The sequence below is a fragment of the Fundulus heteroclitus genome, chromosome 21 (assembly GCF_011125445.2).
Source record: "Fundulus heteroclitus isolate FHET01 chromosome 21, MU-UCD_Fhet_4.1, whole genome shotgun sequence".
NCBI classification, from domain to species: Eukaryota; Metazoa; Chordata; class Actinopteri; order Cyprinodontiformes; family Fundulidae; genus Fundulus; species Fundulus heteroclitus.
This window is the reverse complement of record NC_046381.1, coordinates 14169727-14195194: the sequence shown is the minus strand read 5'-3', so window position 1 is coordinate 14195194 and position 25468 is coordinate 14169727. Positions and strand designations below refer to the sequence as shown.

Here is a 25468-nt window from a genome sequence, read left to right as displayed (position 1 = left end):
ACTGGAGAACTTTCTGGGGAAAACCTGGTCTGATCCGGAGAGACGGCATCCATCCTACTTTGGATGGTGCAGCTCTTCTTTCTAGGAATCTGGCCGGATTTATTAGTTCTCCTAAATGCTGACAACCCAGGGTCCAGACCAGGAAGCAGAGCCGTAGTTTAACACACCTCTCTGCAGCTTCTGTACTGTTACCCATCCATTATCCTATTGAGACGGTGTCTTTCCCACGGCCAAAACTTAACAGATCAAAAACTTATCTAAAAGGAACAAATCATAAAAACCTAATAAAAATCAATATGGTTCACCTTGAACCTAAAAATAAAATAATAAAATGTGGTCTATTAAATATAAGGTCTCTCCCTCCAAAGACTTTGTTAGTTAATGAATTGATTTCTGATAATCAGATTGATTTGTTTTGTCTCACAGAAACCTGGCTACAAGAGGACTACGTTAGTATAAATGAGTCAACCCCCTCCAGTTATTCAAATTTCCACATTCCCAGATCTGTGGGAAGAGGAGGAGGAGTGGCAACTATCTTTCAGTCTGATTTATTAATTAGTCCCAGGCCAACTAATAATTACAGTTCTTTTGAACATTTAACCCTCAGTTTCCCTCATCCAAACTGCAAAGCAATAAAACCTCTTCTGTTTGTTGTTTTGTATCGTCCACCAGGCCCTTACACTCAGTTTTTGGATGAGTTGTCAGATTTCTTATCTGATTTGGTGTTAAATACTGATAAGGTTATTATAGTGGGTGATTTTAACATCCATGTTGACACTGAATGTGATAACCTTAGTGTAGCCTTTAAAACTATCCTAGATTCAATTGGTTTTGTTCAAAATGTGCATAAACCGACGCACTCTCGGCTCCATACTTTAGACCTTGTTCTGACATATGGCATTGATTGTGAAGAATTAACAGTATTCTCTCACAACCCTGTCTGATCATTTTTTAATAACATTTGAGTTTAATCTAACTGAATTCTCCACCCCCAAAAGAGGGTTCCATTATAGTAGATTTTTATCGGATAATGCTGTATCAAAACTTAAAGAGTCTGTCCCCTTCTTAATATCCTCAGTATTGCAGAAATGCCCTGTAGATGGCAGCATTGCTGTTTCTTCCCATTCACAAATCGATACCTTTGCTAACAATGTGACTTCCTCATTGCGTTCTGCATTAGACAATGTAGCTCCCTTGAAAAAGAAGGTGATTATTCACAGGAAGCTGGCTCCTTGGTTTAATTCAGAGCTGCGTTCCTTGAAGCACAATGTTAGGAAATTGGAGAGAAAATGGCGCTCTACACACCAAGAGGAATCCTACTTAATCTGGAGGGACAGACTATTGTTGTATAACAAGACCCTCCGCAGAGTTAGAGTAGCATATTTTTCATCATTAATTGAAGAGAATAAAAATAATCCTAGATTTCTCTTTAGTACAGTTGCCAAACTTACCCAGAGCCACAGCTCTGTTGATCCATCCATTCCCTTAGCTCTTAGTAGTAATGATTTTATGGGATTCTTCATAAATAAAATTGATGCCATTAAAAATAAAATAATTGGCATCCTCCCAAACATGATTACCTCGTCCTCAGTAAGTGAGGCAGCATTGGAGGAATCTTTAGAATCTGCGCAGTGTTTGAACTGTTTAGAAGCAGTAGAGCTTTCTGAGCTATCTAAAATTTTAGCTTCATCTAAACCTTCTACCTGTATGTTAGACCCAATCCCAACCAAGTTGTTTAAGGACATATTCCCTTTGATCAGTGGCACTATTTTAGACATGATTAATCTATCCTTAGTAAATGGATATGTACCACAGGTTTTGAAAGTAGCTGTTATTAAACCTTTACTTAAGAAACCTTCTCTTGATCAAGATGAGTTAGTAAATTACAGACCTATATCTAATCTTCTTTTCTTATCTAAAATTCTTGAGAAAGTAGTTGCTAATCAACTTTGTGAACATTTACAAAGTAATGACCTACTTGAGGAGTTTCAGTCAGGCTTCAGGGCTCATCATAGCACTGAAACAGCTCTGGTGAAGGTCACTAATGATATTCTCATGGCCTCAGATAATGGACTTGTGTCTATACTTGTCCTGTTAGATCTCAGTGCTGCGTTTGATACAGTTGATCACAATATTCTCCTACAAAGACTTGAACATACTGTGGGGATTAAGGGGAAAGCATTAGGCTGGTTTAAATCTTATCTGTCAGACAGATTCCAATTTGTTCATGTTAATAATAAATCTTCCTCAAACTCTAGGGTCACCTGTGGAGTACCACAGGGTTCAGTCCTTGGACCAATTCTCTTTACTATATATATGCTTCCGATAGGCAAAATTATCAGACAGCATGGGATTAATTTCCACTGTTATGCTGATGATACTCAGCTATATTTATCCATAAATCCTGATGAATCCAATCAATTACTTCGACTGCAGTCATGTCTTGATGACATCAAAAGCTGGATGACTTTAAATTTCCTGCATCTAAATTCTGACAAGACCGAAGTTTTAATCTTTGGGCCAGAGTCCTCAAAAAATAAACTTCTTAACCAATCACTTAATCTGGGTGGCATTAACCTGGCCTCTGGTAATAAAGTGAAAAATCTTGGTGTTATTTTTGACCAAGACATGTCATTTAAATCCCATATTAAACAGGTTTCCAGAGTTTCCTTTTTTCACCTCCGGAATATCGCCAAAATTAGAAACATTCTGTCCAGGAGTGATGCTGAAAAACTGGTCCATGCATTTGTTACTTCAAGGCTGGACTATTGTAATTCTTTACTATCAGGAAGTCCACAAAATGCAGTTCAAAGCCTTCAGCTGATCCAAAATGCTGCAGCAAGAGTTCTGATGAAAATCAACAAGAGGGATCATATTTCTCCAATTTTAGCTTCCCTTCATTGGCTTCCTGTTAAATCAAGAATAGAATTTAAAATTCTTCTTCTAACGTATAAAGCCCTTAATAATCAAGCTGATTACCCCGTATGTTCCTAACAGAGCACTTCGCTCTCAGACTGCAGGTCTGCTGGTGGTTCCTAGAGTCTCTAAAAGTAGAATGGGAGGCAGATCCTTTAGCTATCAGGCTCCTCTCCTGTGGAACCAACTCCCAGTTTTGGTCCGTGAGGCAGACACCCTGTCTACTTTTAAGACTAGGCTTAAAACTTTTCTTTTTGACAAAAATTATAACTAGTGACTCATTTTACTCTCAGCTACCTTTATAGTTTTACTGCTATAGGCTTAGGTTACTGGAGTATATCAGGATCTAATTTTCTTACTATATTGAGTTCTACTGTTCTTCAATTATGCATTATGTGTTGTCATTTCTGCTTTAACTTTCTGTTCTCTCTCTTTTCTCTTCATAGTAGGTACACCTGGTCTGGCGTTCTGTTAACTGTGACATCATCCAGAGAAGACGGCTCACCTGCTACTACCATCTAATGTAGAACAGATTACTAGATCAATGTGTGCTTCTGTGCTTTTTTGTTTCTCTTGTTGTGTCTCTGTTCTGTCTTCTGTAACCCCAGTCGGTCGAGGCAGATGACCGTTCATACTGAGCCCGGTTCTGCCGGAGGTTTTTTTTCCCGTTAATGGGTGGTTTTTCTTCCCACTGTCGCTTCATGCTTGCTCAGTATGAGGGATTGCAGCAAAGCCATGTACAATGCAGATGACTCTCCCTGTGGCTCTGCGGTTCCCCAGGAGTGAATGCTGCTTTTCGGGACTTTGATGCAATCAACTGGTTTCCTTATATAGGAAATTTTTGACCAATCTGTATAATCTGACCCAATCTGTATAATATGATTGAACTTGACTTTGTAAAGTGCCTTGAGATGACATGTTTCATGATTTGGCGCTATATAAATAAAATTGAATTGAATTGAATTGAAGATTACTTGTCCGAAAAATAATTCAGGTTTGTTAAAAATAAATTGATCCAACGATAAGCAGTAAATAAGGGTTCATTTGGTTTACTGTAAGACAAATAACATTCCTGAAACATTGAGGCTGTATTCGGGTACAGATTTAGTATTTCACTATAAAACTGCACAGAGATTAAAATAGATTTATGACAAACTGTTAACTGTACTAGATTGGAGCTGTGGTACTGTAATCATAGAATATTATTAGAATTAAAATAGCAAAGAGAAACAAAACAGCGATTCTATCACTGACTTTAGCCTTAGGTAAAGTAAAAAATAACAGAGAATAGGAAATTGTTTGTAACAATAATGATTCATTACAAACAAGTCTGTTTAAATGAAAGCATAATATTTGCACAGGAGTATTAACAGGTCATGAGAAATTGAGAGCAAGAGTCCTTGTCTTTAATTTTGATAAATGTCTCAACAAATGAAATGTATGCTTTGGCTTTGATCAACAGTGCATGAAACTGAATTAAATATGAATTGCTTTTCTAAGGGGAGACTTTTGGCGGAATTTTAATACAACTGGATGAGGAAATTTGATGAGCTTCGGGATATCAAAAGGCCTCATTAGACGCGTCATCAGATATATAATCATTCGAAGTTGTCTAGCTATGCTAACCTGAGGCGAACCTTGATAAATTTCCAGAGGATTATTTAGTCAGAAAAGAGCCAAAATGATATGATGAAACAAATCTGACCATAATGTAGAAATCTAAATATTAAAGGACACCTGGAGTGTCTACGATCAGATCAATTAAATGTAGATAATACACTTAAAGCTTTACTGCTTAGAAATTCCCTTTTTGTAGGTAGGATTTTAATTCCAAAATCATTTATGTTGATTTTAATGATAATCAGGTTTTTGTGTTTTATTCATAGAGTTGTTGTCTGTGAAACTATTTAAAGGTCAACTGCTAGTAGGACGGATATTCTGGTACTATCACAAAGAGGCAGGTCACAGATAACAAGGTATAATTTTTTTTTTCCTGTATATCTCAAATATTGATCCTTAGCTTTGGTTTAGACAGTGTTCTCAATGTGCTAAATTACTGGGGGGAAAGTATAATCATCGAAAACACACAAGAAGCTCATAAACTTAAGGAGTTCTTCTCTTTCCATTGACAGATCAATAGTTAATATAAGATAAGATAAGATGGTCTTTATTGATCTCACAATGGAGAAATTCACTCGTCACATCGGCTCATACAAGAGGGTGCAGAGTAGGAAAGGGGCATTCAGTTATATACAGTGAATCTTCAGTGAATATATACAATGGATCAAAAAGAATACCAAAAAAATACAAAAGAAATAGGAATGGACATATGATGTCATATTTACATTCATAGAGGTCTATTTATATATAAACATGAACATAAACATATGTATATACTTATATATATACATATACCTATACGCCTACATACATACGTACCTACACGTATATATGTGCATATACATACGTGCATACATTGTACATATCTACATACATGTGAACTGACATATGTTCAGGTGTTGATAGCAGCAGAGGTCAGTTTTCATCTCTGGTCAAGAGTCTGGGTGTCATCCTGCATAGCTCTCCATCCTTCGTATCTCAGATCAATAATATCATTCTGTCTGCATATTTTTCTTTCTTTATACTTATTCACAGTCTTGTCACTTCCCGTATTGATTATTGCGACTCCCTTCTGCTTGGCCTCCCGCTCAAAACCCTCCATAAGCTCCAACTGATCCAGAACTCGAAGCTCAGATCATTACAGGTCTTAATTTCATCCCATTACAGTTTTTATTGGTTGCTTTGACCTGTTTGAAGAAACCTGCAACCTCTCAGTTTTCAGCATCACCACCTCTGCAGAGCAAAAGACACCTCTTGCAAATGAGTTAACTCATTTTCATTGGTTTGACACATTTTCCCGCCCTTTTGCAAAACAGTTAATGCAGATGTCATTCATGCAGTCCAAACTCCATTGCTTTAGCTGTAGTAGCAAAACAGAAACCATATGTTCCAAGCTCTTAGAAACTTCTTGATCAGAATGAAATCACTGAAGCACCTGATTGACACTTCTTTACACAATTTTTCAATTTGCAGTCAGTTTGCAGGCTTTATGTAAAAGGTGCCATGTTGTGTGTTGATCTTTGCAAGCATGGATGGTCTAAGGCAGATGAGAGTCAGAGTAAGAGGTAGACGGGTCAGGGGAAGAAGATTATGAGGAAGAGGAATCTGTGTACGAGGTGGCAGTGTAGCTGGAAGGGCTCAAGTTACAGATGAAATTCAGGCAACTATGATTGATCATGTGGTAAATCATGGCCTTTCACTTAGAGGGGCAAAGAGTCCAAACTTTTCTCAATAGAAACACGGTTGCATCCATGGTAAGAGTTTTTCTACAGGACAGCAGGTATTGCTGCTATACAGTAAATACATCTCTATCTATTCCTATAGAGGAATTCTTCAGTGCATGGAGATGGAAGGTATATGATCACTGCCCCTATGAGCAGATGCCTTTGCTCAATGCAATGACTGCTGCTGCCCATGATATAGATGCAGAGGCATGTCAAGGATGGATCAGGCATGCAAGAAGATGTTTCCCTAGGTGCACTGCAAGGGAAAATATTGAATGTGATGTAGATGAGGCCATGTGGCCTATTCGTCAGGACAGAATGGACTAGAAGGAACAAACAGCCCTAGTATTTTTCTGTTGGAATCTTTCATTTTTTGGAATATTTCATTTGTTTATCTGGAAAAAAAAAGAATGAAGAATCAATAAAATTTGCATCACAACATATCCACTCCTGGATCCATTTTTTGCAAAAAGGCAAATTTGATTACAAATGACACTGACATGTAAGCTGCGTACAGTCTTTGGCTACAATGAACCAGCAATGCTGCACTGATTCACACTGTGTGTGGTGTTTTGTATTTTGTTGCCCCTTGTGTAACGAATGATTGGAAGGGCTCAAACGTTTGTGTGCAAGTTGTGTTGTTTGAGGGCAAAATGTGCTTTTGGTCCATATTTTAAATGTTTTGGCAGAGTTGTGACCTTTTGCAAACAAAATGTTTAATTTTGACCATTGGTGCCACTGTTTAGGCCTCTGCGTTAACTGTTTTGAAAAATGTGAGTTTTGAGTTGACTGCTGCGTCAAAGCAATCTATAAAAACTGTAACATGGTTTTACAGCAACTTCATTGGCCCCCGGTCAAATTCAGAGTTCAATTAAAATTCTATACATTCCAGGTCATCCCCAATCTCGCTCCTCTTTACTCCTCTGACCTCTTTCATGTCACCTCTTCCTCCCGCTCCCTCAGATCTTCCTCCTCAATCCATCTCTCAGTTCCTTTTTATCGCTTCAGTGCCTTTGGGAGCAGAGCTTTTTCTTGCTCTGCTCCCAAACTCTGGAATTCTCTCCCATCATACACCCGTTTAAATCCAAACTCAAAATACACCTGTTCAAAACAGTTAATTCTTTGTGATTTTAACTTGTATTGATGATGCTTTATTTGTTTTATTGTTGTTGATTTTGTCTTCATTTGTAAAGTGACCTTGAGTGTTATGAAATGCGCTTCTAAATAAAATGCATCGTTATCTTTAACACTGTTTTATCCATCCATATCTGCTGCCTAGCTAAACATTTACAGTCCCCAACCACCCAAAAAATGCAATAAAAGTAACATAATCTTTAAAAAGGTTTCAGAAAAGAAGCTTTTAAAACAATATTTTATCATTCTTTTTTCAGTTTCACAGATACTTCAGAAAACAATCTCAGCACAATGATTTATTGTATTAATAATTTAATGTATTTATTTTAGCAAATTTTGAACATCCCTGTTTCATCCAGTTTGACATGATAATCACAGCCTGTAACATGCAAATGAACATTAATGTAGACATTGTAATGTAGGGTAACAAAACAATGATGTTTTAGCTTTTTAAATATTAGTATTTTTCCGGTGTATTTCTTAATACATAGGCATATTATTGCAATGTAGTCATCTAAAGAGAAAAAAACTTTTATCCCTTTTTATACAAAAATTGAAAAGAAATGAAAAAAGTGAATCTTGAACATTTAAGCTTAGTTGTACTTTTTTAATCAGAAAAAAATGCTTATTTAGTAACTGCACAGTCTTTTTACTGTAGTCTCTTTTACAATTTCTTCTTATTTTATATATATTTTTTACCTCTGCATGTTTCTGTTTGCCTTGCACTTTGCTGCTGCTACACCTGAATTTCCCCAAATGTGGGGCTATAAAAAGTATTTCTATTCTATTCAGCTGGTTTTTGGGATCTATTTCATACATCTTCCTTTAATATAAAATGAAATAAAAGTTGTGCGTACCTTGACTTGGTATCTGGTAAAAGTTGCAGTAGCCATCTCCTTCCTGTAAATAATTGCTTCAAATTTCGTTAAATTCCTGCTGATCATTTTCTCTACTGTAGTCTTCACCTGTGTGTGAATGAAACAAGTTGTACTTAAAAAAAGAACAATAATGCGATAAGTAGAATTTGTCATTTAAAACAAGGGCAGGCTGGTAGCTCACCTGATCACAAATCTCCTGAATCTCCTTAGTGGCATGTTGTTCACCTGCTGGAAGAGACATCCTGATGTTATCTGCTGCTCTGAACAGGAGATAAAGCGTCTGCTGTCAGTCTGAACTGCTCAACATCAACTGAGTTGGAACCTATTTATCCAGAAACTATTCCAGATAGACTGGAAGGTGGGGCCACTTGAAAAAGGGGGACAGCCCACATTTTATTGTGGTTAATGTTCACACAACAACATTTCTATCTTGGGTGTATAACATTTCAGAAGAACCTTATCATGTAGCTCAGATGTTTGACACAAAGACTGAACATATTAGCATCAGTAAACTACAAATTACTAAACTATAAACAGTTGGACAGGCCAAGATTTTCAAGCGGCGAAATTGTATTATTATCCATTAATGGATCACAATCTGACTCAATGAGTTTCACAGAGAAATCAGAATGTAATAAGTTTACCTTATTTCTAATGTTTATTTTACCTTTCATTAATAAAAGTTCTAACATATTAAAGTCTTGCAAAAATATTTTCAGTTGTTCCCCGAAAACCAAAAAATTTATCTTTATAAAGGTAAAGAAAAATACATTTTGATATGTGCAAATAAAAAATCTAGCTGTATTCATCTCACTATTCTTTTGCAACTAAATGTCCTACTAATCTACTTGAATTCCTCCATTCATCAGTGAATTTCCTGAGAAACGAAAGGCTGAGCCTGAAGTTATTCAGTTGTCAAGATTAGACTGATACGTGATGTAAGCATTGACAAATCATGAGTCAGGCTTTTTGTTTTTGACAAATCAAATCATCTAATAGGTGCCAAAGCATTCACAACCAGCTTTGCATTCCTGATAATGTAAAATATCTGAAAATCCCTTTAAGAAATCCCTTAACACTAACTTTTTATTAAATTTTGAGCTGACAAATATAGAAAAAATTGTATTTTAATCATGTAAAGAATGTGAAGTTTTTCTGACTTCTGCTTAATTATCGTGTCACATCCTCATCAGGCCCATATAACCAGTCCTGATGCCCCAGATTAATCTGATGTTCATGGTTACATCACAGACTTATGCAGTTTGCCTACCTTTAAACTAGGTGTTAGGCATGTATGTAGGAATTGAATCTATCATGTTTTATCTTCATTGCTAATATAAGCAAACTAAGGCCAAAGCAAAATCCATCAAATTCTTAATAAACTTAAAATGATTTTGAAAAGTGAGCAGAAACTGGAAAAGAAAAATAACCTGATGAGTGGCTGATTTTTTTTTAAAAAAAGGACCTGACAAAAGACAAAGGGGACAGTTGGCAGTGATCTGCTTCTAATTTTCTCATTTTCAAATGAGAATAATTTTCCAAGCATTGTATATAATCTTTTAGTTGATGGTTAGCTGATAAACGTGGATAAACTGTCAAAATTAAATTCTGATTTAAATTAACAAAAAACAATAATGATACCTAACGGTTAAAATTGGAACAACACATACACAATGCCTTTTACAGAAACCAGCCATTTATTAAATAGTCCATGATTGCACTGAATGTTTAGCTACACAGGATAGCTATATAATGTTGTATTTTGTTCTATTTCTGGTCTGCTTGTCTTGTTTCCATGTTTGCAGGCTGCTGCTCTTTTTGCAAAATAAAATATCAAATGCTGCGCTCTATTTGGTGAACCCTGGGAACTCTCATATGATTGCCTCAGGGACCAGTAAGTGAATATAGGCTACTCTCTGAACCAAAGTAGCTCCGTATCGTACCTCCAGGTTTAAAAAAAGGAGAAAAGCTTGACCAAGACATTGTTGATGGAGAGGACCAATTGTTTTTAGGGAATGTTACTTCCATCCCAGGGGACAAATGGGAATGATTTAGGTTGATTTTACAGCAAATGTCTTACTTAAAGTTCCTTTTAAGATGAAGATTAACATAAGTGAAAGACAAACAAGTCTGAAAATCCAATTTCTTGCAGGGAAACCACTTTTTCACAGCAATGTTTGTCAAGAAACATAACAAATATTTTGAGATGCTTGTTTATCAAAGCAAGCTGAAAGCAGCTTTTCTCTTCTTTAACATCAGCAGAAACAAGCAGTGAAGTCAGCAATGGTTTGGATATTCAGAACCTTTAGGTTGCGTCAAATTTGCATGTTCAAAAACTTTTGTGTCAGAAATTGGTCAACTACTTCAATTCAGAATAAGGAAAAGGAAGGGTCATAAAAAAGTTACATTTTATATCAGTATTTTTACTGTCTTGAGTCATGTTGTCGTTGTTGTCCTTCTGTAACATTTATTGCAGAATAAAGTGTTTAGCCAGGGTAATGGGGGTTCATCCCGATGCAGTTTTGTGCCAAGACGAGCCCCTGCTCTTGTGTGAAACTTATTAATCCTGTGCAAGATTCTGACTGATTGTTGCGGAAAATTGTCAGTGAACCAAAAGTTGCATCTATAAAATTACATTTTCAAGTACATTCCTCCAGGACACCAGGACACCCTAGGTCGCAGTTCAATGATCGACTTTGTTGTCGTTTCATCTGACCTGCGGCCGCATGTCTTGGACACTCGGGTGAAGAGAGGGGCGGAGCTCTCCACCGACCACTACCTGGTGGTGAGTTGGCTCCGATGGCGGGGGAGGAAGCCGGTCAGACCTGGCAGGCCCAAACGTACTGTGAGGGTTTGCTGGGAACGTCTGGCGGAGTCCCTCGTGAGACGGAGCTTTAACTCCCACCTCCCGAGGGAGGTGGGGGACATTGAGCCTGAATGCTGGTGAAGATTCTCAGTCATCCAGGTCATGGTCATTCCAAAAAAAGTAAAAAACAAAGCAACTGGACTTGTTTTCCGTAGTGAAGACGTTTCGCTTCCTCTCCAGGAAGCTTTCTCAATTCAAAAAGTCTGGAGTAATGTGGAGTAACAAGCTTTATACCATTACCAAACAAAGGCCTTGTAATGGCTTAGATAACATGCAAATTCAACCGAAACAGGTCCACGACTCCTCGTTACAGAGGTGTGGACCAGTTTCAGTCCAATCTGCTGGCTTAATGGCTTTAACGACCGCCCATTACTAAGGGGTGGACCTGTTTCGGTCTGTCCGATAGTCGAATCTCGGACACAATTATATCAATTCTGTTGACGTTTTCTGTTGCCAGAGACAAATACAATACAATGCAACTTTATTTTTAAGCTCTTTAAAAACAACCAAAACAAAAGCTTCCGTTTGTCTGAAAAGGTTGAAATCAGCTGGAAACCAGTTGACTTCTGAACATATTTATACAGTAGGGACAGTGGATGGAGACTAGAAGGTGGTTCCAGGGTGGAACTTTAAAGTAGCTATACAACAGAACCAAACAAAATTATTTTATCAGGATGTTTTATATGCCTTTCTTCCCATGTATTTCCCACCCTTAATAAAACAAATTTACAGTTTCTCTCATCTAAACACAATGTTTCATAACCCAGTTCTAGTTAAACAGGTTAAAATCCTCCCTTACAGCTGCTACAGTTCCAGAGAAACGGCAGGTTGGGCATTAATGAAATTGATGCTTGACGTATGCATGGACAGATCACATGACAGTCATATATATTTTTTCACAACCAAGAAAAAAATGTTTGATAGATACATTTTCACATGAGATTTATGAATTTAAAGTAACTGTATTCAACTCAGGAATGTTTCTGATAGAAAGAGAAGCATCTCTAAAAAATAAGATAGCAATGAGAAAGCAGTTTACTAAACAGATTTTATCTGAACCTTCCTACCATCCCAGAATGACTATTTTATATTAAATTTTGATTTGCTTTACACAAAACTGAATGCATACAAATTTTGTTAGCATTCAACATTTTTACGACAGAATTCTGACGAATAGCCGAGGCGTCAATATTTTGTCTCAGTATATGATTTACAAGAGAAAAAGTGAAGGTCACACCTTTGCTTTTCTCTAGAAATGTTCTAACAGAAACAACATAACTGACTCCTTTCCTGAATGAACGTTATTAGGCAACCATAACAGTCCTGTATGTCTTCATAAGAAGACAAACTGGTTGAAGGGTATTAGGTAATAACAACCGTTTAAAATTGATTATGTAGAAAAAGAAATGCAATTTAAAGAATGAGGATAACAAGCATCTATTGACACTATATTTGAGGCATCTTCCAGCCAAGGAATATTTGGATTATCATAAAAATTTTAATTGAAGAGCAAACATCTAAAAACATGTTTCTTGGATTGGTAGCTTTACTAGAGAATGCCTTGCCTTGTACCCAATGACCAGCAACAAGCCCCCCTCCACCCGTCCACCCACCCTTATACAGACAGCAAATTTAGACAATGAATGGATGGTAGTAAGTCAAGGTGATGCCACATCGTGACTTCAGTGATGGAAAACTGTGATTTGGTCGTACAGATACATTTGTGGAGTAATAAATACTAATTTATATATTGTATATTGTTTTTGGTGCTGTTTTTACATAATATTCTCTTTTTAAATGACTTTTCCACAAACCAATATTCTGGATTAAATTCATTATATGGATTAAATTTTCAAAAAAGAAAAAAAACATAATAATCCTTTTTTTTTTCTAATAGTGTTTTTTACACACAAACATGCATCTATATGAATCTATGTGTACATTGCGCCGTGCACATCTGACCTTGAGTGGGTCAGATGTTCATCCATTGGATGAACCTGTAACCTGTAATGTGTATTTGTGTGGGTTATGTTGCTTATTTTTTGTGCTTCACGTTGTGTGGGTGATGATTTTTCGCAATGCCCTCCGATAAAATCCTGCAGAAGCCCCTAGAGCAGATTCAGGCTAAAGGATTCAACAGGGACCTAATCATCTTTTAAAGGTTCTTGAAGAGGCCGGCTCTGGATAAAGTAAAATGTAACTTTGCACTTTGTGGATTATTACTGCAGTTTTGATCTTATGTAGTAGTGTGTTAGTGAAAACATGGTTAATCTGTATATACTGAGGGAGATGTAAGTTACAAAAGGCTACTAGTCAAGATGACTACTAGCTCCTGCTGAGACCTCATCTGTTTTTTATGTATGTATACTATTTAATGTTGGTGCACAAACGTCTGGTTGAGCTGCACCATATCTGTGCTTAACCCAGCTGCTTAAGGCCATTTGAACAGCTGCAAAGTATTGTTTTTTTGTAGTGCACCAGACCACGAACTCAATAATTTAGTCAGACATGGTGTTGCGCTTAAATCTAATTGAAAAAAAAGGTTGGAGCTGGCAGCTCAGAGTCCAGGGTGAGTAGGAAACAGGCAGTGCTGACAGCCGGCAGCACACAGCAGGAGACAAAGGGCTGAGTATGCTGGAAACAGAGAGATAGTCCGTGAGACAGTCAGAGGTCATACAGGGAAATGGCTGGCAGAAAGAGAAGGACAGGCCCAAAGGGCTGGGTAGAAATCTAAATCCAAAGATAATCCAGGTCGTTTGCAGAGTCAAAAAGGTGATGAGGCATCCAGCGAAGGCAAGGTAAACAGATAATCCAAAAAACAAGAAGTCAGGGTCATCAACATGTTACGCAGACAAGAACACTGGTCAGCAGCTCACACTTGGCTCAAAGATAATCCGGCAGAGACTGATTGTTGCTGACAGGTATATATAGTTGGATCACAGGTGGGGAAATGAACGTAATTGAGAGAAAGGTGTAGCTGCTCACACTAATTAGCAGAGTGAAGTGGAGCAGAGGAGAAAGTGGCACACTGCCGGCCTGTCAGAGTCCTTGTATCTTGAGCTAACAAGTTGAATTGTGTTGTATGTTGATTCTCGCTGTAAATAAGTTCCGTGTGTTTGTTCCCCCGTTGTGAAGTTCTCCTGTTTTTGTGTTCCTGTGTGGTTCCCATGTGTAAGTTACTGCCATTAAATACCATTATCCCTGCCTTTGCTAGTTGCCGCTTTGGTCCTTCACCTCGAATCATGACACAGGCAGCCTAAACAAAGAAGATCCTGGCAGAAAGCATGGCAGATTTATGGTATAACAGTTCTGAATGTACATATGTATTGGACCGCTTTTATTTTCTTTTTGCTAAGTGCATTTAAATATTTTGCTTTCAACTATAGATTATGTCCTGGATATATTTTTTGTATTCTTATTAATATTCTTCTTCTTCTTATTATTATTATTATTATTATTATTCAGTGAATTGTGTCTGTGGATGGTTAAGGGGTGAGAAAAGGGAAAAACTAGGAAACACTGAGAATTTGGTTTGGAGAAAAGGGCTTAGTGTGGGGCCAGAACTGGGGCTCTGATCATTAAATTATAGACTGGAATGTTTTAACTTTAAATTATGTGAAATTTATTGTGAAATGTTTGAATTAGTAACACCTTTATACCTTTTGAAGTTCCCTAGGTTGCTCAAATTAAAAGGACAATGTCCGAATTTCAGATATCTGGTGCACAGGAAATAAAAGAGAAGAAGAAAAAAAGGCAAATGTTCGAAGGATTTTATAAATAAACGTTTATATACTCATATATATATATATATATATATATATATATATATATATATATATATATATATATATATATGAGGATGAGGCTGGGACAAGTGCAGTAGGAAGCGATTCACAGGTGAATAATGCCCATCGAGAGCAAGGTAAGCAGCAATGGTGCCAGTAATGCTCACCAGTGAATCTTAGCATCCATTAGCTAGTGTAAAAGAGACAGCATGATCTCTTTAGGAGCAACAGTTGAGCTTAGTAACTCTGACAGGACAGAGAAAAGAGAGAAGGCAGAGGTCTAGGTACAGTATGAGGACAAGAGGGGAGCCAGCTTAGGCATGGAGTTCTGGTGGCAGTTGGTCAGAGAAAAAGGAGGAAGACGGGACAGTTCCTTAGCTAAAAAATTCAGCCTCCGAGCACAGAGAGAGAGAGAGAGAGAGAGAGAGAGAGAGAGAGAGAGAGAGAGAGAGAAAGAGAGAGAGAGAGCTCCCTGTCTAGTCATTTATTAGGAAGGATAATTATTAAAACCCAGTGCTCTAAATATGCTGTAGCTTCTGACCACAAAAAAAGTGAACACATGAATAATCTACACTAGCACAACTGGAGAGCATCCAGTGGCAGTTAGTCAGAATTTTTTTTTTTATTATTGCAAAAAAAGAACATACAAGAACAATATAGAACAATAATAATTACAAGCATACAAAATCAAAGGGCTTTACAGAACAGAGAAATTATCTTACAAAGTCAAAATCAAATCTGTGCTCGAGGGTTGCAATTCTTTAAGGGCAGTTATGATTTGAATGGCTTTAGTATTTGAAATGAATTTTAAGGATTCTATATAGATATTAATAGAAGATAATAAAATCTGGAATAGTCAGAATTTCCTGTGACTGTAGTGCTGTAAAACTGGCTAATGCTAACACACTGAGGCGTCACCAACCTTTTTGAAACTGAAGGCTACTTCTAGACGCCATATACTTATCTGGTGTGTCATAGGGCTACCAGTAGTTTGAACTAGAAAATTCAGAGTTCTCCTTAAATTTAGTTAAAATAAAAAAAAAAATGTAATGCTTTGTCATGGATATTGCCTTTTCAAAATCTATATAAATGCTATTGTAAATAATTATAACAGAATAAAAAAAAGTTTTAGATGCAGCTCACTGGTGAATAGTTAAACATTAAACGTCACATAATTTTCATAACTTTCCAGTTGTTAATTTGTTTGACTAAAATATTACATCATTGTGTAACTCATCTTGTTCCTACATTTTTAACTTCAACACTTAATTTTTATCTGAATATGCCTTGCTATCTATTAAGAATTGCACAGTATTTTTCTTTTCTTATCTGCTGTACAGCTTAACTTTAAATTTAGCCTTTTTCATATTAATTAGTCTTGTGTGTAAGTCTGGTGTGAAAGCTTACCTGTTTTTGTTATTGTTACACCCGAATTTCCCCACTATAGGACAGTAAAGATATTCATTTCTATTCTATTAAACATGGGTAAAATGATTTGGAAAAAAAATCAGTATTTATGCCTGAAATTCAAATAGTCGTTTACCTTTTTCATGACTGTGTAATTATTTTTGTTGTCTATTTGTCGACAAAAAAATAAGAGTTTAACTTAGCCCTGAAGTTTAACCCTAGAACTATTTTTTATATGAATTATGCTTCTTTTTTTTTTACCTAAAAATCCTGAATGCAGTATGCAAGTGAAACTTTATGTATTTCTGTTTTGTGACCATTTTCTGTCATGTATTGAAAGTTAGGTTGTTGGTTGGACCCAAATGCAGAGAGACCAAGGCAGGGAGCAGTTAAGAGTGAGTTTAATAACAAAAAATCCAAAAACTTACAAAAGACACTGGAGAACTCAGGAGCAAAAACCAAAACGTAAATCTGGGTTGGAACACGAGGACGTGATGAGGCAAGATGACAGGCAGCAGTGGGCACTGGAGTGGCACAGGAAGCAGAGCCGAGAGAAGGAACAGTGAAAACCAGCAACGAGTGGAGAAATGAGAGGAGCTTAAAATACTGTGAGGAAAAGAGCTGGAAACAAAGGCAGTGGTGGATTGGTTAATTAGACACAGGTGTGGAGAAGGAGCTGAGAGAGAAACTGAGGAGAGAGAGTGAGATGGTGGCAACAGCAGGTGAAGGGAAGAAAAGCAGGCAGAATGTGACTAATTAACGATATACAAAAAACCAAGAACAGTGTAACCCATGACCATTTTCACTTCAATGGCACAAGCACTATAATGAAGTTAAGTCAACGAGGAAGGGCTGAGCTTTTAATGTTTTGATCTTAGAACTTTTTAGCTGTAAATTTATCATTGTTATTCAAAAAATTGGGTTATTTGCTGATTAGCATCTTTCCTTTATTTCTATTACTCATAAAATGAGCTTAAGTAGTTATGTGCAAAATCTGCAGAATGTGTAATTTTTTTATCCGATTTGATTAATTAATCGTCAGAATGATCGATAGAATAATTGATTACTAAAATAATGGTTTATGACAGCCCTACAGTGAGGTTTTCTGTAATTTTGGCCTATCTGTTGTTTTCTCTGCTAGAAAAAAGATGCACACATTCAGGATATAATTTATTTTAAAGGTTAAATAAATAGATGTAGTATTACAATGTACAAATTCAAAACGCAGTTTGAATTATGAGTGCTTTCCCGTCTCTATAGAGTCTGTGATTCAATGAACCAAGGTAAGAAAGTAAAAATCTCAATCACTCTCCAACTCCTTTTGACAGCTGACATGTAACTAGGAATTTTGTCAGTAGTTTGGCAGGTATGAACCTGAATAATACTAATGTGAGGGCTGTTCCCTCAAAGCTCGGCCCACCCTATAAGAAACACCTTCCAGTCTGCATCCGGTTTACCTTCAGTATAAATATGTTTGAAAAGCAACAGAAGTTACACATTCGAGGCCGACATCAGCAGACACAACATCTCTTGTGAAAGCAGAAACCAGAATCAGAATGGAAATACCTGGAGGATGGTCAGAGATAAAACCTGCCACTGATGAAGTCCAGGGGATTTGCTCTGTGGTAAGAGTTGATATACATTTATTATTCATAACTTCAACATGAAAACCTCCTGTTTTCACTTTTACTAATAATTAAGCATTATTGTTTTTATGTAAAATACATTTAAATTACATATGTTGGGAGCTGGGCATAAATATGTTTGTTAATTTAAAATAAAATGAATTAAATGAAAGTATTGTTTTATTCTATTACTATAGATGAAGAGTAATGTGGAGGATATTACAAAAACATCCTACAGGAAATTCAGAGCAATTATTTTCCGTGACCAGATTGTGGCTGGAACAAACTACCTTGCTCGGGTAAGACATCTCTCATTTTCCCGACTACTATTGAAAGTGAAGAAGGAACCATCTAAATGTGCTTGAGGATGATCTAATTCAGGGGTGTCAAACATACGGCCCGCGGGCCGGATCCGGCCACATTGCCAGACAGTGTCCTGTCTGGCAATGTGGCAATAAGAATTGTTGTCTTAATTAAAAAAAAAAGCTCATCAGATTTGACTTTCACAAGTGGAGCAGTACTGCTTTTGCCATAGTGCTCCGCTTGATTTATGAAATTGAATAGTTTTATTATGATTCATGCGGGGAATATCTCAAATGATATGGACACTACAATGGGAAAGTAGGAGAGGAAAGGAAGAACAAGAAGAAAAAAGAAAAGGTGAAAGAAAGAGGAGATAAAAGGAAGAGAATAATAAAACAATTATTGAAAAAACATGTACTTTGTTTAATTGAAAATCCGCAGTTCCTATATTGTGTTTTAATTAGCAGATTAAGCTTCAAGTGTGGAAAAATTTAAATCATTTCTTAATTTTTATCTGTTTGATGTATTTTGTCATGCAGGACGGTGTTTTTAAGTTCCAAAAAATGTGAATAAATGTTTTTCAACATTGTACAATCACTGTGATCAGTTCTTATGCATAATGCACAAGTAAATGTTTAACTGAGTAAAAGTATTGTTGAAATTGTACATACTTTTCTTAAAAACGCTGAGGTTATTCATAATATATTGTGTAAAAGTGAAATTAATTTAATATAAAAATCAACAACAAGTCCACATTTATTAGTTCTATTTAATCTTGCAATGAGTTTACTCGTGCGGCCCTCTCGAGACCAGATTAAGCTGTATGCGGCCCCTCAACCAAAATGAGTTTGACACCCCTGATCTAATTCACTTGTATTTCTGTCCTGTAGGTTTATACTGGGGAAGAAAAAATGATTGATCTGATGGTCTGGGAACATTTACCTCAGAGAACTTCTGAGGGATTGTGGACGAGTGAGTTTCAGCTGACGGGAATCAAGCCAAACCGGAAACTAGAGGATCCTCTAGAACCCTTCAACTAATGCAACGAGAAGACCTGTTTCTATTTTCTGCAGGTGGCTGCCTACAAGAAATTTGCTCTATCTTAATCTCTAGGCAGAGTTAATTCAAATATCATCCATTATTTACACAGTCATTGACACTGTTTAGTCTTGACAGCATTGGATATATATTGCAACAGCTATTTAAACAAAGTGTTTAAAAACATCAATAAACAAGATTCAAACATTGCAGTTTTTATGACGTCTTATTTCAATCTGAAAAACTCACAGAGAAAGAAATGGCAATTAGAAGGATTTTATTGACACGATGATTTAAGTCTTTGGTGCTCAGACCTCGGCAGGAACATTAATGCTGAATTATACTTTAATATGCATAAGTAGATGTATGAGAACAGGGATGTTCCCCCCAGGTCTGAAACTGGTGGTGGAGTGGAGATAGAAGAAGTTTGTTCAGTCCATGATGATCTGTTTAAGATAGATGTCCAACTTGATAAACACAGGTTTGCATGAACTGTTCATGGTGAGCAAGCTTGAAGCGACTGTGGAGAGGAAAAACTCCCCTTTGGGAAGAAACCTTTGGCAGAACCAGGCCCAACAGTTGCATTTAAGATGAGCGCGGGATGCTGATTGTGCTTCATGGAGGTGCGGTTCGTAGCTGATTGGCTCACATCAGAGGCGGATCTGCCTCTGATTGGATGGAGGCAGACGATGAGTTTGTCCAATTGAACTTCCGCTTTAGCTTCATTTCTAATATCTGGTCATGACCAGTAAATGAGAAAGTAGTACATTACAGTGACAATTAACTGATTTATTTAGGATATGCCATTAAACACTAACCTGACACAAGCCAGCCGCATGTCGCTCCGCCTAGCTCCACTCACATCCATCTGGGACCTCTCCATAGGAATTGCCTTTATTGAAGGCTGGGCCTTATCAAAAATCCTTGCATATGATTGGATAAGCCACTTGTCTGTCATCTTTATCGACGTGCTATTTCAACCACTCACACCGAAGCTAACCCGTGACGCTGATGAGAGCGACGCAGGAAAAAAAAACTTTATTATTTTTTTTTATGTGTTTGCAGCTCTAGTGGCACGCATTTTATTGACAGTGAGCTGACAGGAAGAGGGGGGAAGACAGGCGGCAAAGCGCCGCGGGTCGGAGTCGATCCTGGGCCGACCACGTTGAGGACTAAAGGCCTCCTAACATGGTTCGCGCTAACCGCTAACCGCTCGGAAAACAAAACTTGCCAAATCCGGTCGGGAGAAGGGCGAAAACATGGTTTCCACCAACAAAAGCCTTCAGAGGCGTTCTCTGATGTTCTTTTAATGAAACAATATTAGGTAGATTGGACAACACGGAAGAAATAGCAGCATCAATGTTAACGCTTGCTTCCTGGACGAGCCGCCATTGCTATCAAAACAGTCTCTCGTCATGGTCGCGTCTCCACTACGTCACATCTATGAAATTCCAGCCCTGCGTCCTGATTGGCCAGACCATAAAATTGGTTGGAGAAATCACTTTCTATGGGCGGTGTCCCACATGTATGTGAGTGAAGCTAGGCGGAGCGACATACAGCTGGCTTGGGTCAGGTTAATTAAACACAGGTTATAAATATAATTTAAAATGTAAGGTTCTGTGACTAACAGAATGCACTGAAAATATTTTAAATGCCATCAAACTTAAGGTGTGTTTCCTACAAAAATGTATAGCTTGTTTAACTCTTTAGTGGTTAATATTTCATCTTCACAAACTTTCTTGGAGATGACAGTTAAGTTAGTTTTACTCCCAGTCAAATTCAGAGTTCAATTTAAAATACTTTACATTCAAGGTCAATTTGCCCATTTTCCGCTGATAAATTCCTCAATTAAAACTAATAAAAGGAACAACAAAGTTGATTCTAACTCAATGCCATTCTTAACACCATTATAGCCGTACTTAAAGACTAAACAAGGTTTAAAATATTTTTAGAGTGATGTTTTTCTTTTTAGTAAAGGAAACATGCGTAATTATATACAGAATGAATTATCATTGCTGCAACAGAAGCTCAAGAATGGGGTATTACTTAACACTGTGCGCACAATTATTAGACAAGTTATATTTTTGACCATATCATCATTAATATGCATATTTTCCAACTCCAAGCTGTATAAACTTGAATTCTTATTGGATTTAAGCGAATCAGCTTATGTGCGTCTATGTACTGAGGGAAAGTGAGGCCTAATGAGATCACACCCTATATCAAGGTGTGAATAATTTTTAAGCAGCCTTTTATCGTCTGGTCAAATGGACCAGAAAAGAGATGGAAGTGACTCTGAAAAAGTCCAAAATTGCGAAAAGACTTTCAGAGGGATGCAGCACTGTTGAAATTGCCAAGATATTGGGGCGTGATCATGTGAACCATCAAGCGGTTTGCTGCAAATAGTCAACAGGGTCACAAGTAATGTAACCCATTATCCTCCAGTGCTGTCATATGCCAGAACTGCAGCCTACCTGACTCAGAGACATGAGCAAGGTCAGGAAGGCTGAAACCCGACCACCATTGAACCAGACACGTAAGTTGAAATGTCAAGACTGGGCCAAGACATACCTGAAGACATTTTGGTTTGACCAAGAGCACTCTAGTTGTTCAAAAATAAAATTGATCCTCAAAACTAAAACTTGCCAAATAACTGTGCACACAGTGTAGTTGTTATTCTTGATTTACTACTTATTTTACTCCGGGCCTTAACTCCCTCATTGTGTAACTCTTTTAGCTGAGTCATGATAGGAAAAAATCGTCAGAATCTGCTGCGCCATAGCTCTATGCATTGCAAAACATTCATGGTGTTAGCACATGGCAGGTGATCCCACAGACTGGCCTGGGTATTTATGGTCCAGGCGGCCCATCATGATTGGTCAGACACAACTTCACACACGTTCCTCTTAAATATGTTTCAGAACTTTGATTTTCCCAGTTTGACAGTAAATCTAAGTCTCAAACTTTTTCTCAGAAACCCCCAAAGAAACCCCAATGCACTCAATCTTTAGTGAGGGCTCTGCGTTCAAAGGTGATCAAGTAGAAAACTGTCAACATAATCCAATAAAGTGAGAAGCAGAGAGACAGAACGATGGGCTACGGTGCAGTAAAGCACACTGGTATCATTGATACCAGTGGCAAAGATGGTGAAAGGTTTAGTTAAAAGTTTGAGATGACAGATAGACTTTTAAAAAAAGTATGAAAATTCACATTAAATGTCTGGCACAAATTAAATAAAAAGAACGATAGGGGAAAAATTACTTGTCCGAAAAATAATTCAGGTTTGTTAAAAAATAAATTGATCCGACGATAAGCAGTAAATAAGGGTTCATTTGGTTTACTGTAAGACAAATAACATTCCTGAAACATTGAGGCTGTATACAGGCAAAGGTTTGGCATTTCACTATAAAATTGCACATAGGTTATGATTAAAAATAGATTCATGAAAAACTGTTAATTGTACTAGATTGGAGCTGTTGTACTGTAATCATAGAATATTATTAGAACTAAAATAGCAAAGAGAAACAAAACAGCGATTCTATCACTGATTTTAACCTTAGGTAAAATGAAAAATAACAGAGAATAGGAAACTGTTTGTAACAATAATGATTAATTACAAACAAGTCTGTTTAAATGAAGGCACAACATTTAAAGATCAATGCACAGGAGTATTACCAGGTCATGAGAAATTAAGAGCAAGAGTCCTTGTCTTTAATTTTGATAAATGTCTCAACAAATAAAATGTATGCTTTGGCTTTGATCAACAGTGCATGAAACTGAATTAAATATGAATTGCTTTTCTAAGGGGAGACTTTTGGCAGAATTTTAATACAACTGGAAGAGGAAATTTGATGAGCTCCGGGATATCAAAAGGCCTCATTAAACACGTCATCAGATATATAATCATTTGAAGTTGTATAGCTATGCTAACCTGAGGTAAACCTTGAAAAATTTCCAGAGGATTATTTAGTCTGAAAAGAGCCAAAACGATATGATGAAACAAATCTGACCATAATGTAGACATCTAAATATTAAAGGACACCTGGAGTGTCTATGATCAGATCTATTAAATGTACCCTATTCATATAATATGTATATTATACATATTATATGTATAATAATATGTATAATTATTGTAAATGTATTTACATCTACATTTACATTGTAGATGTAAGTACACTTAAAGGCTTACTGCTTAATTCCCTTTTTGTAGGTAGGATTTTAATTCCAGAATCATTGATGTTGATTATAATAAAAATCAGTTCATAGAGTTGTTGTCTGTGAAACTATTTGAAGGTCAAATGCTAGTAGGACGGATATTCTGGTCCTATCACACAGAGGAAGGTCACAGATAAGAAGGTATAATTTTTCATTTGTATTTTTTCTGTATATCTCAAATATTGATCCTTAGCTTTGGTTTAGACAGTGTTCTCAATGTGCTAAATTACTGGGGGGAAAGTATAATCACAAAAAACACAAGATGCTCATGAACTTAAAGAGAAAACCATGGCTTGTACTGATGAACAATCATGTTGGACAAAGTGTAAATCATTCCATCTAGAAGTTTTACTTTAGACCAGCTGATATTTGTAAAGTTGCATATATTTGAAGAAGCTGGAATGTAGAGGGTTTCGATTTACTAATAAGGTTTGAGATTTATGAAGGATTTGGAAGTTGAAATTTAAAAAATGCCCAGTAAAATGGGACCGCAACAGAGGTTGGAGAAGCAGGAGGGAAAGGCGATAAAGATAAGTGGATGAAATGAATTTTGATCAACCAAGAAACTGAATCAATATTATCCAAAATACCCAGTTTTTCTCTTTCCATTGACAGATCCATAGCTCTCACCTCAGGTCAAGAGTCTGGGTGTCATCCTTGATAGCTCTCTATCCTTCGTATCTCAAATCAAAAATATAATTCTGTCTGCATATTTCTCACTCTGTCTTTATACATATTCACAGTCTTGCCACTTCCTGTATTGATTATTATAACTCCCTACTGTTTGGCATCCCGCTCAAAACTCTCCATAAGCTCCAACTGGTCCAGAACTCAGCAGCTCGAATCATTACAGGTAAATCTTAATTTCATCACATTAACATGGTTTTACAGCAACTTCATTGGCTCCCGGTCAAATTCAGAGTTCAATTAAAATTCTTTGCATTCCAGGTCATTCCCAACCTCGCTCCTCCTCACTCATCAGACCTCCTTCATGTCACCTCTTCCTCCCGCTCCTTCAGATCTTCCTCCTCAATCCATCTCTCTGTTCCCTTTTATCGCTTCAGTGCCTTTGGGAGCAGAGCTTTCTCTCGCTCTGCTCCCAAACTCTGGAATTCTCTCCCATCATACACCCGTTTAAACCCAAACTCAAAATACACGGTTTTTCAAAGGTGTCTTCGAAACGGTTAATTCTTTGTGATTTTAACTTGTATTGATGATGTTTTATTTGTTTTATTGTTGTTGTTTTTCTCTTCATTTGTAAAGTGACCTTGAGTGTTATGAAATGCGATTCTAAATAAAATGCATCATTATTTTCAACATCCATCCATATCTGCTGCCTAGCTAAACATTTACAGTCCCCAACCCCAAAAAAGTGCAATACAAGTAAAATAATCTTTAAAAAGGTTTCAGAAAACAAGCTTTTAAAACAATATTTTCTCATTCTTTTTTGAAGTTTCACTGATACGTCAGAAAACAAATCTCAGCACAATGATTTATTGTATTAATGATTGAATGTATTTATTTGTAGCAAATTTTCAACATCTCTGTTTCATCCAGTTTGACATGATAATCACAGCTTGTAACATGCAAATGAACATTAATGTAGACAACTTTGTTAGGGTAACAAAACAACATTGTTTTAGCTGCAAAGCAGAAACCGGGAGAAATATTAAACAGGTTGTGTTTTCCACATTATTCAGTTAACAGGTATGATAATATCATATTTTGTGTGGTTTTGTTCGACTTTCTCCACTGTAGTCTTGACCTCTCCTGTCTCAGAAACGGTGCGGTGGATCAGCACATGGAAATATTCATTTCCTCCCACACAAACCTGCAAATTGAAGAAAAGAAAATCACATGTATTTACTATGCAGAACTACTTACAACAAGTAGCCCTCTTTTTTTAAAATATTAGTATTTTTCCGGTGTATTTCTTAATACATAGGCATATTAT

At 36.8% G+C, this 25468-nt stretch overlaps 1 protein-coding gene across 1 annotated transcript; it reads left to right on the top strand.

Annotated features, from left to right (window-relative positions):
- Window positions 1-17841: 17841 nt before the first annotated feature.
- LOC110366450 (cystatin-A-like) lies at window positions 17842-19493 on the top strand. Its single transcript, XM_021307354.2, has 3 exons — window positions 17842-17955; window positions 18153-18254; window positions 19149-19493. Exons 1-3 carry the CDS (start codon window positions 17887-17889, stop codon window positions 19296-19298), a joined length of 321 nt encoding a protein of 106 aa, XP_021163029.2. The 5' UTR covers window positions 17842-17886; the 3' UTR covers window positions 19299-19493.
- Window positions 19494-25468: the final 5975 nt, after the last annotated feature.

Excerpts from the sequence above, each read along its gene's own strand:
- LOC110366450 (XM_021307354.2), top strand. The coding sequence starts at position 17,887 with ATGGAAATACCTGGAGGATGGTCAGAGATAAAACCTGCCACTGATGAA. Across the intron at positions 17,956-18,152 it reads TCCAGGGGATTTGCTCTGTG|ATGAAGAGTAATGTGGAGGA; the intron begins GTAAGAGTTGAT and ends CTATTACTATAG. Across the intron at positions 18,255-19,148 it reads GAACAAACTACCTTGCTCGG|GTTTATACTGGGGAAGAAAA; the intron begins GTAAGACATCTC and ends TCTGTCCTGTAG.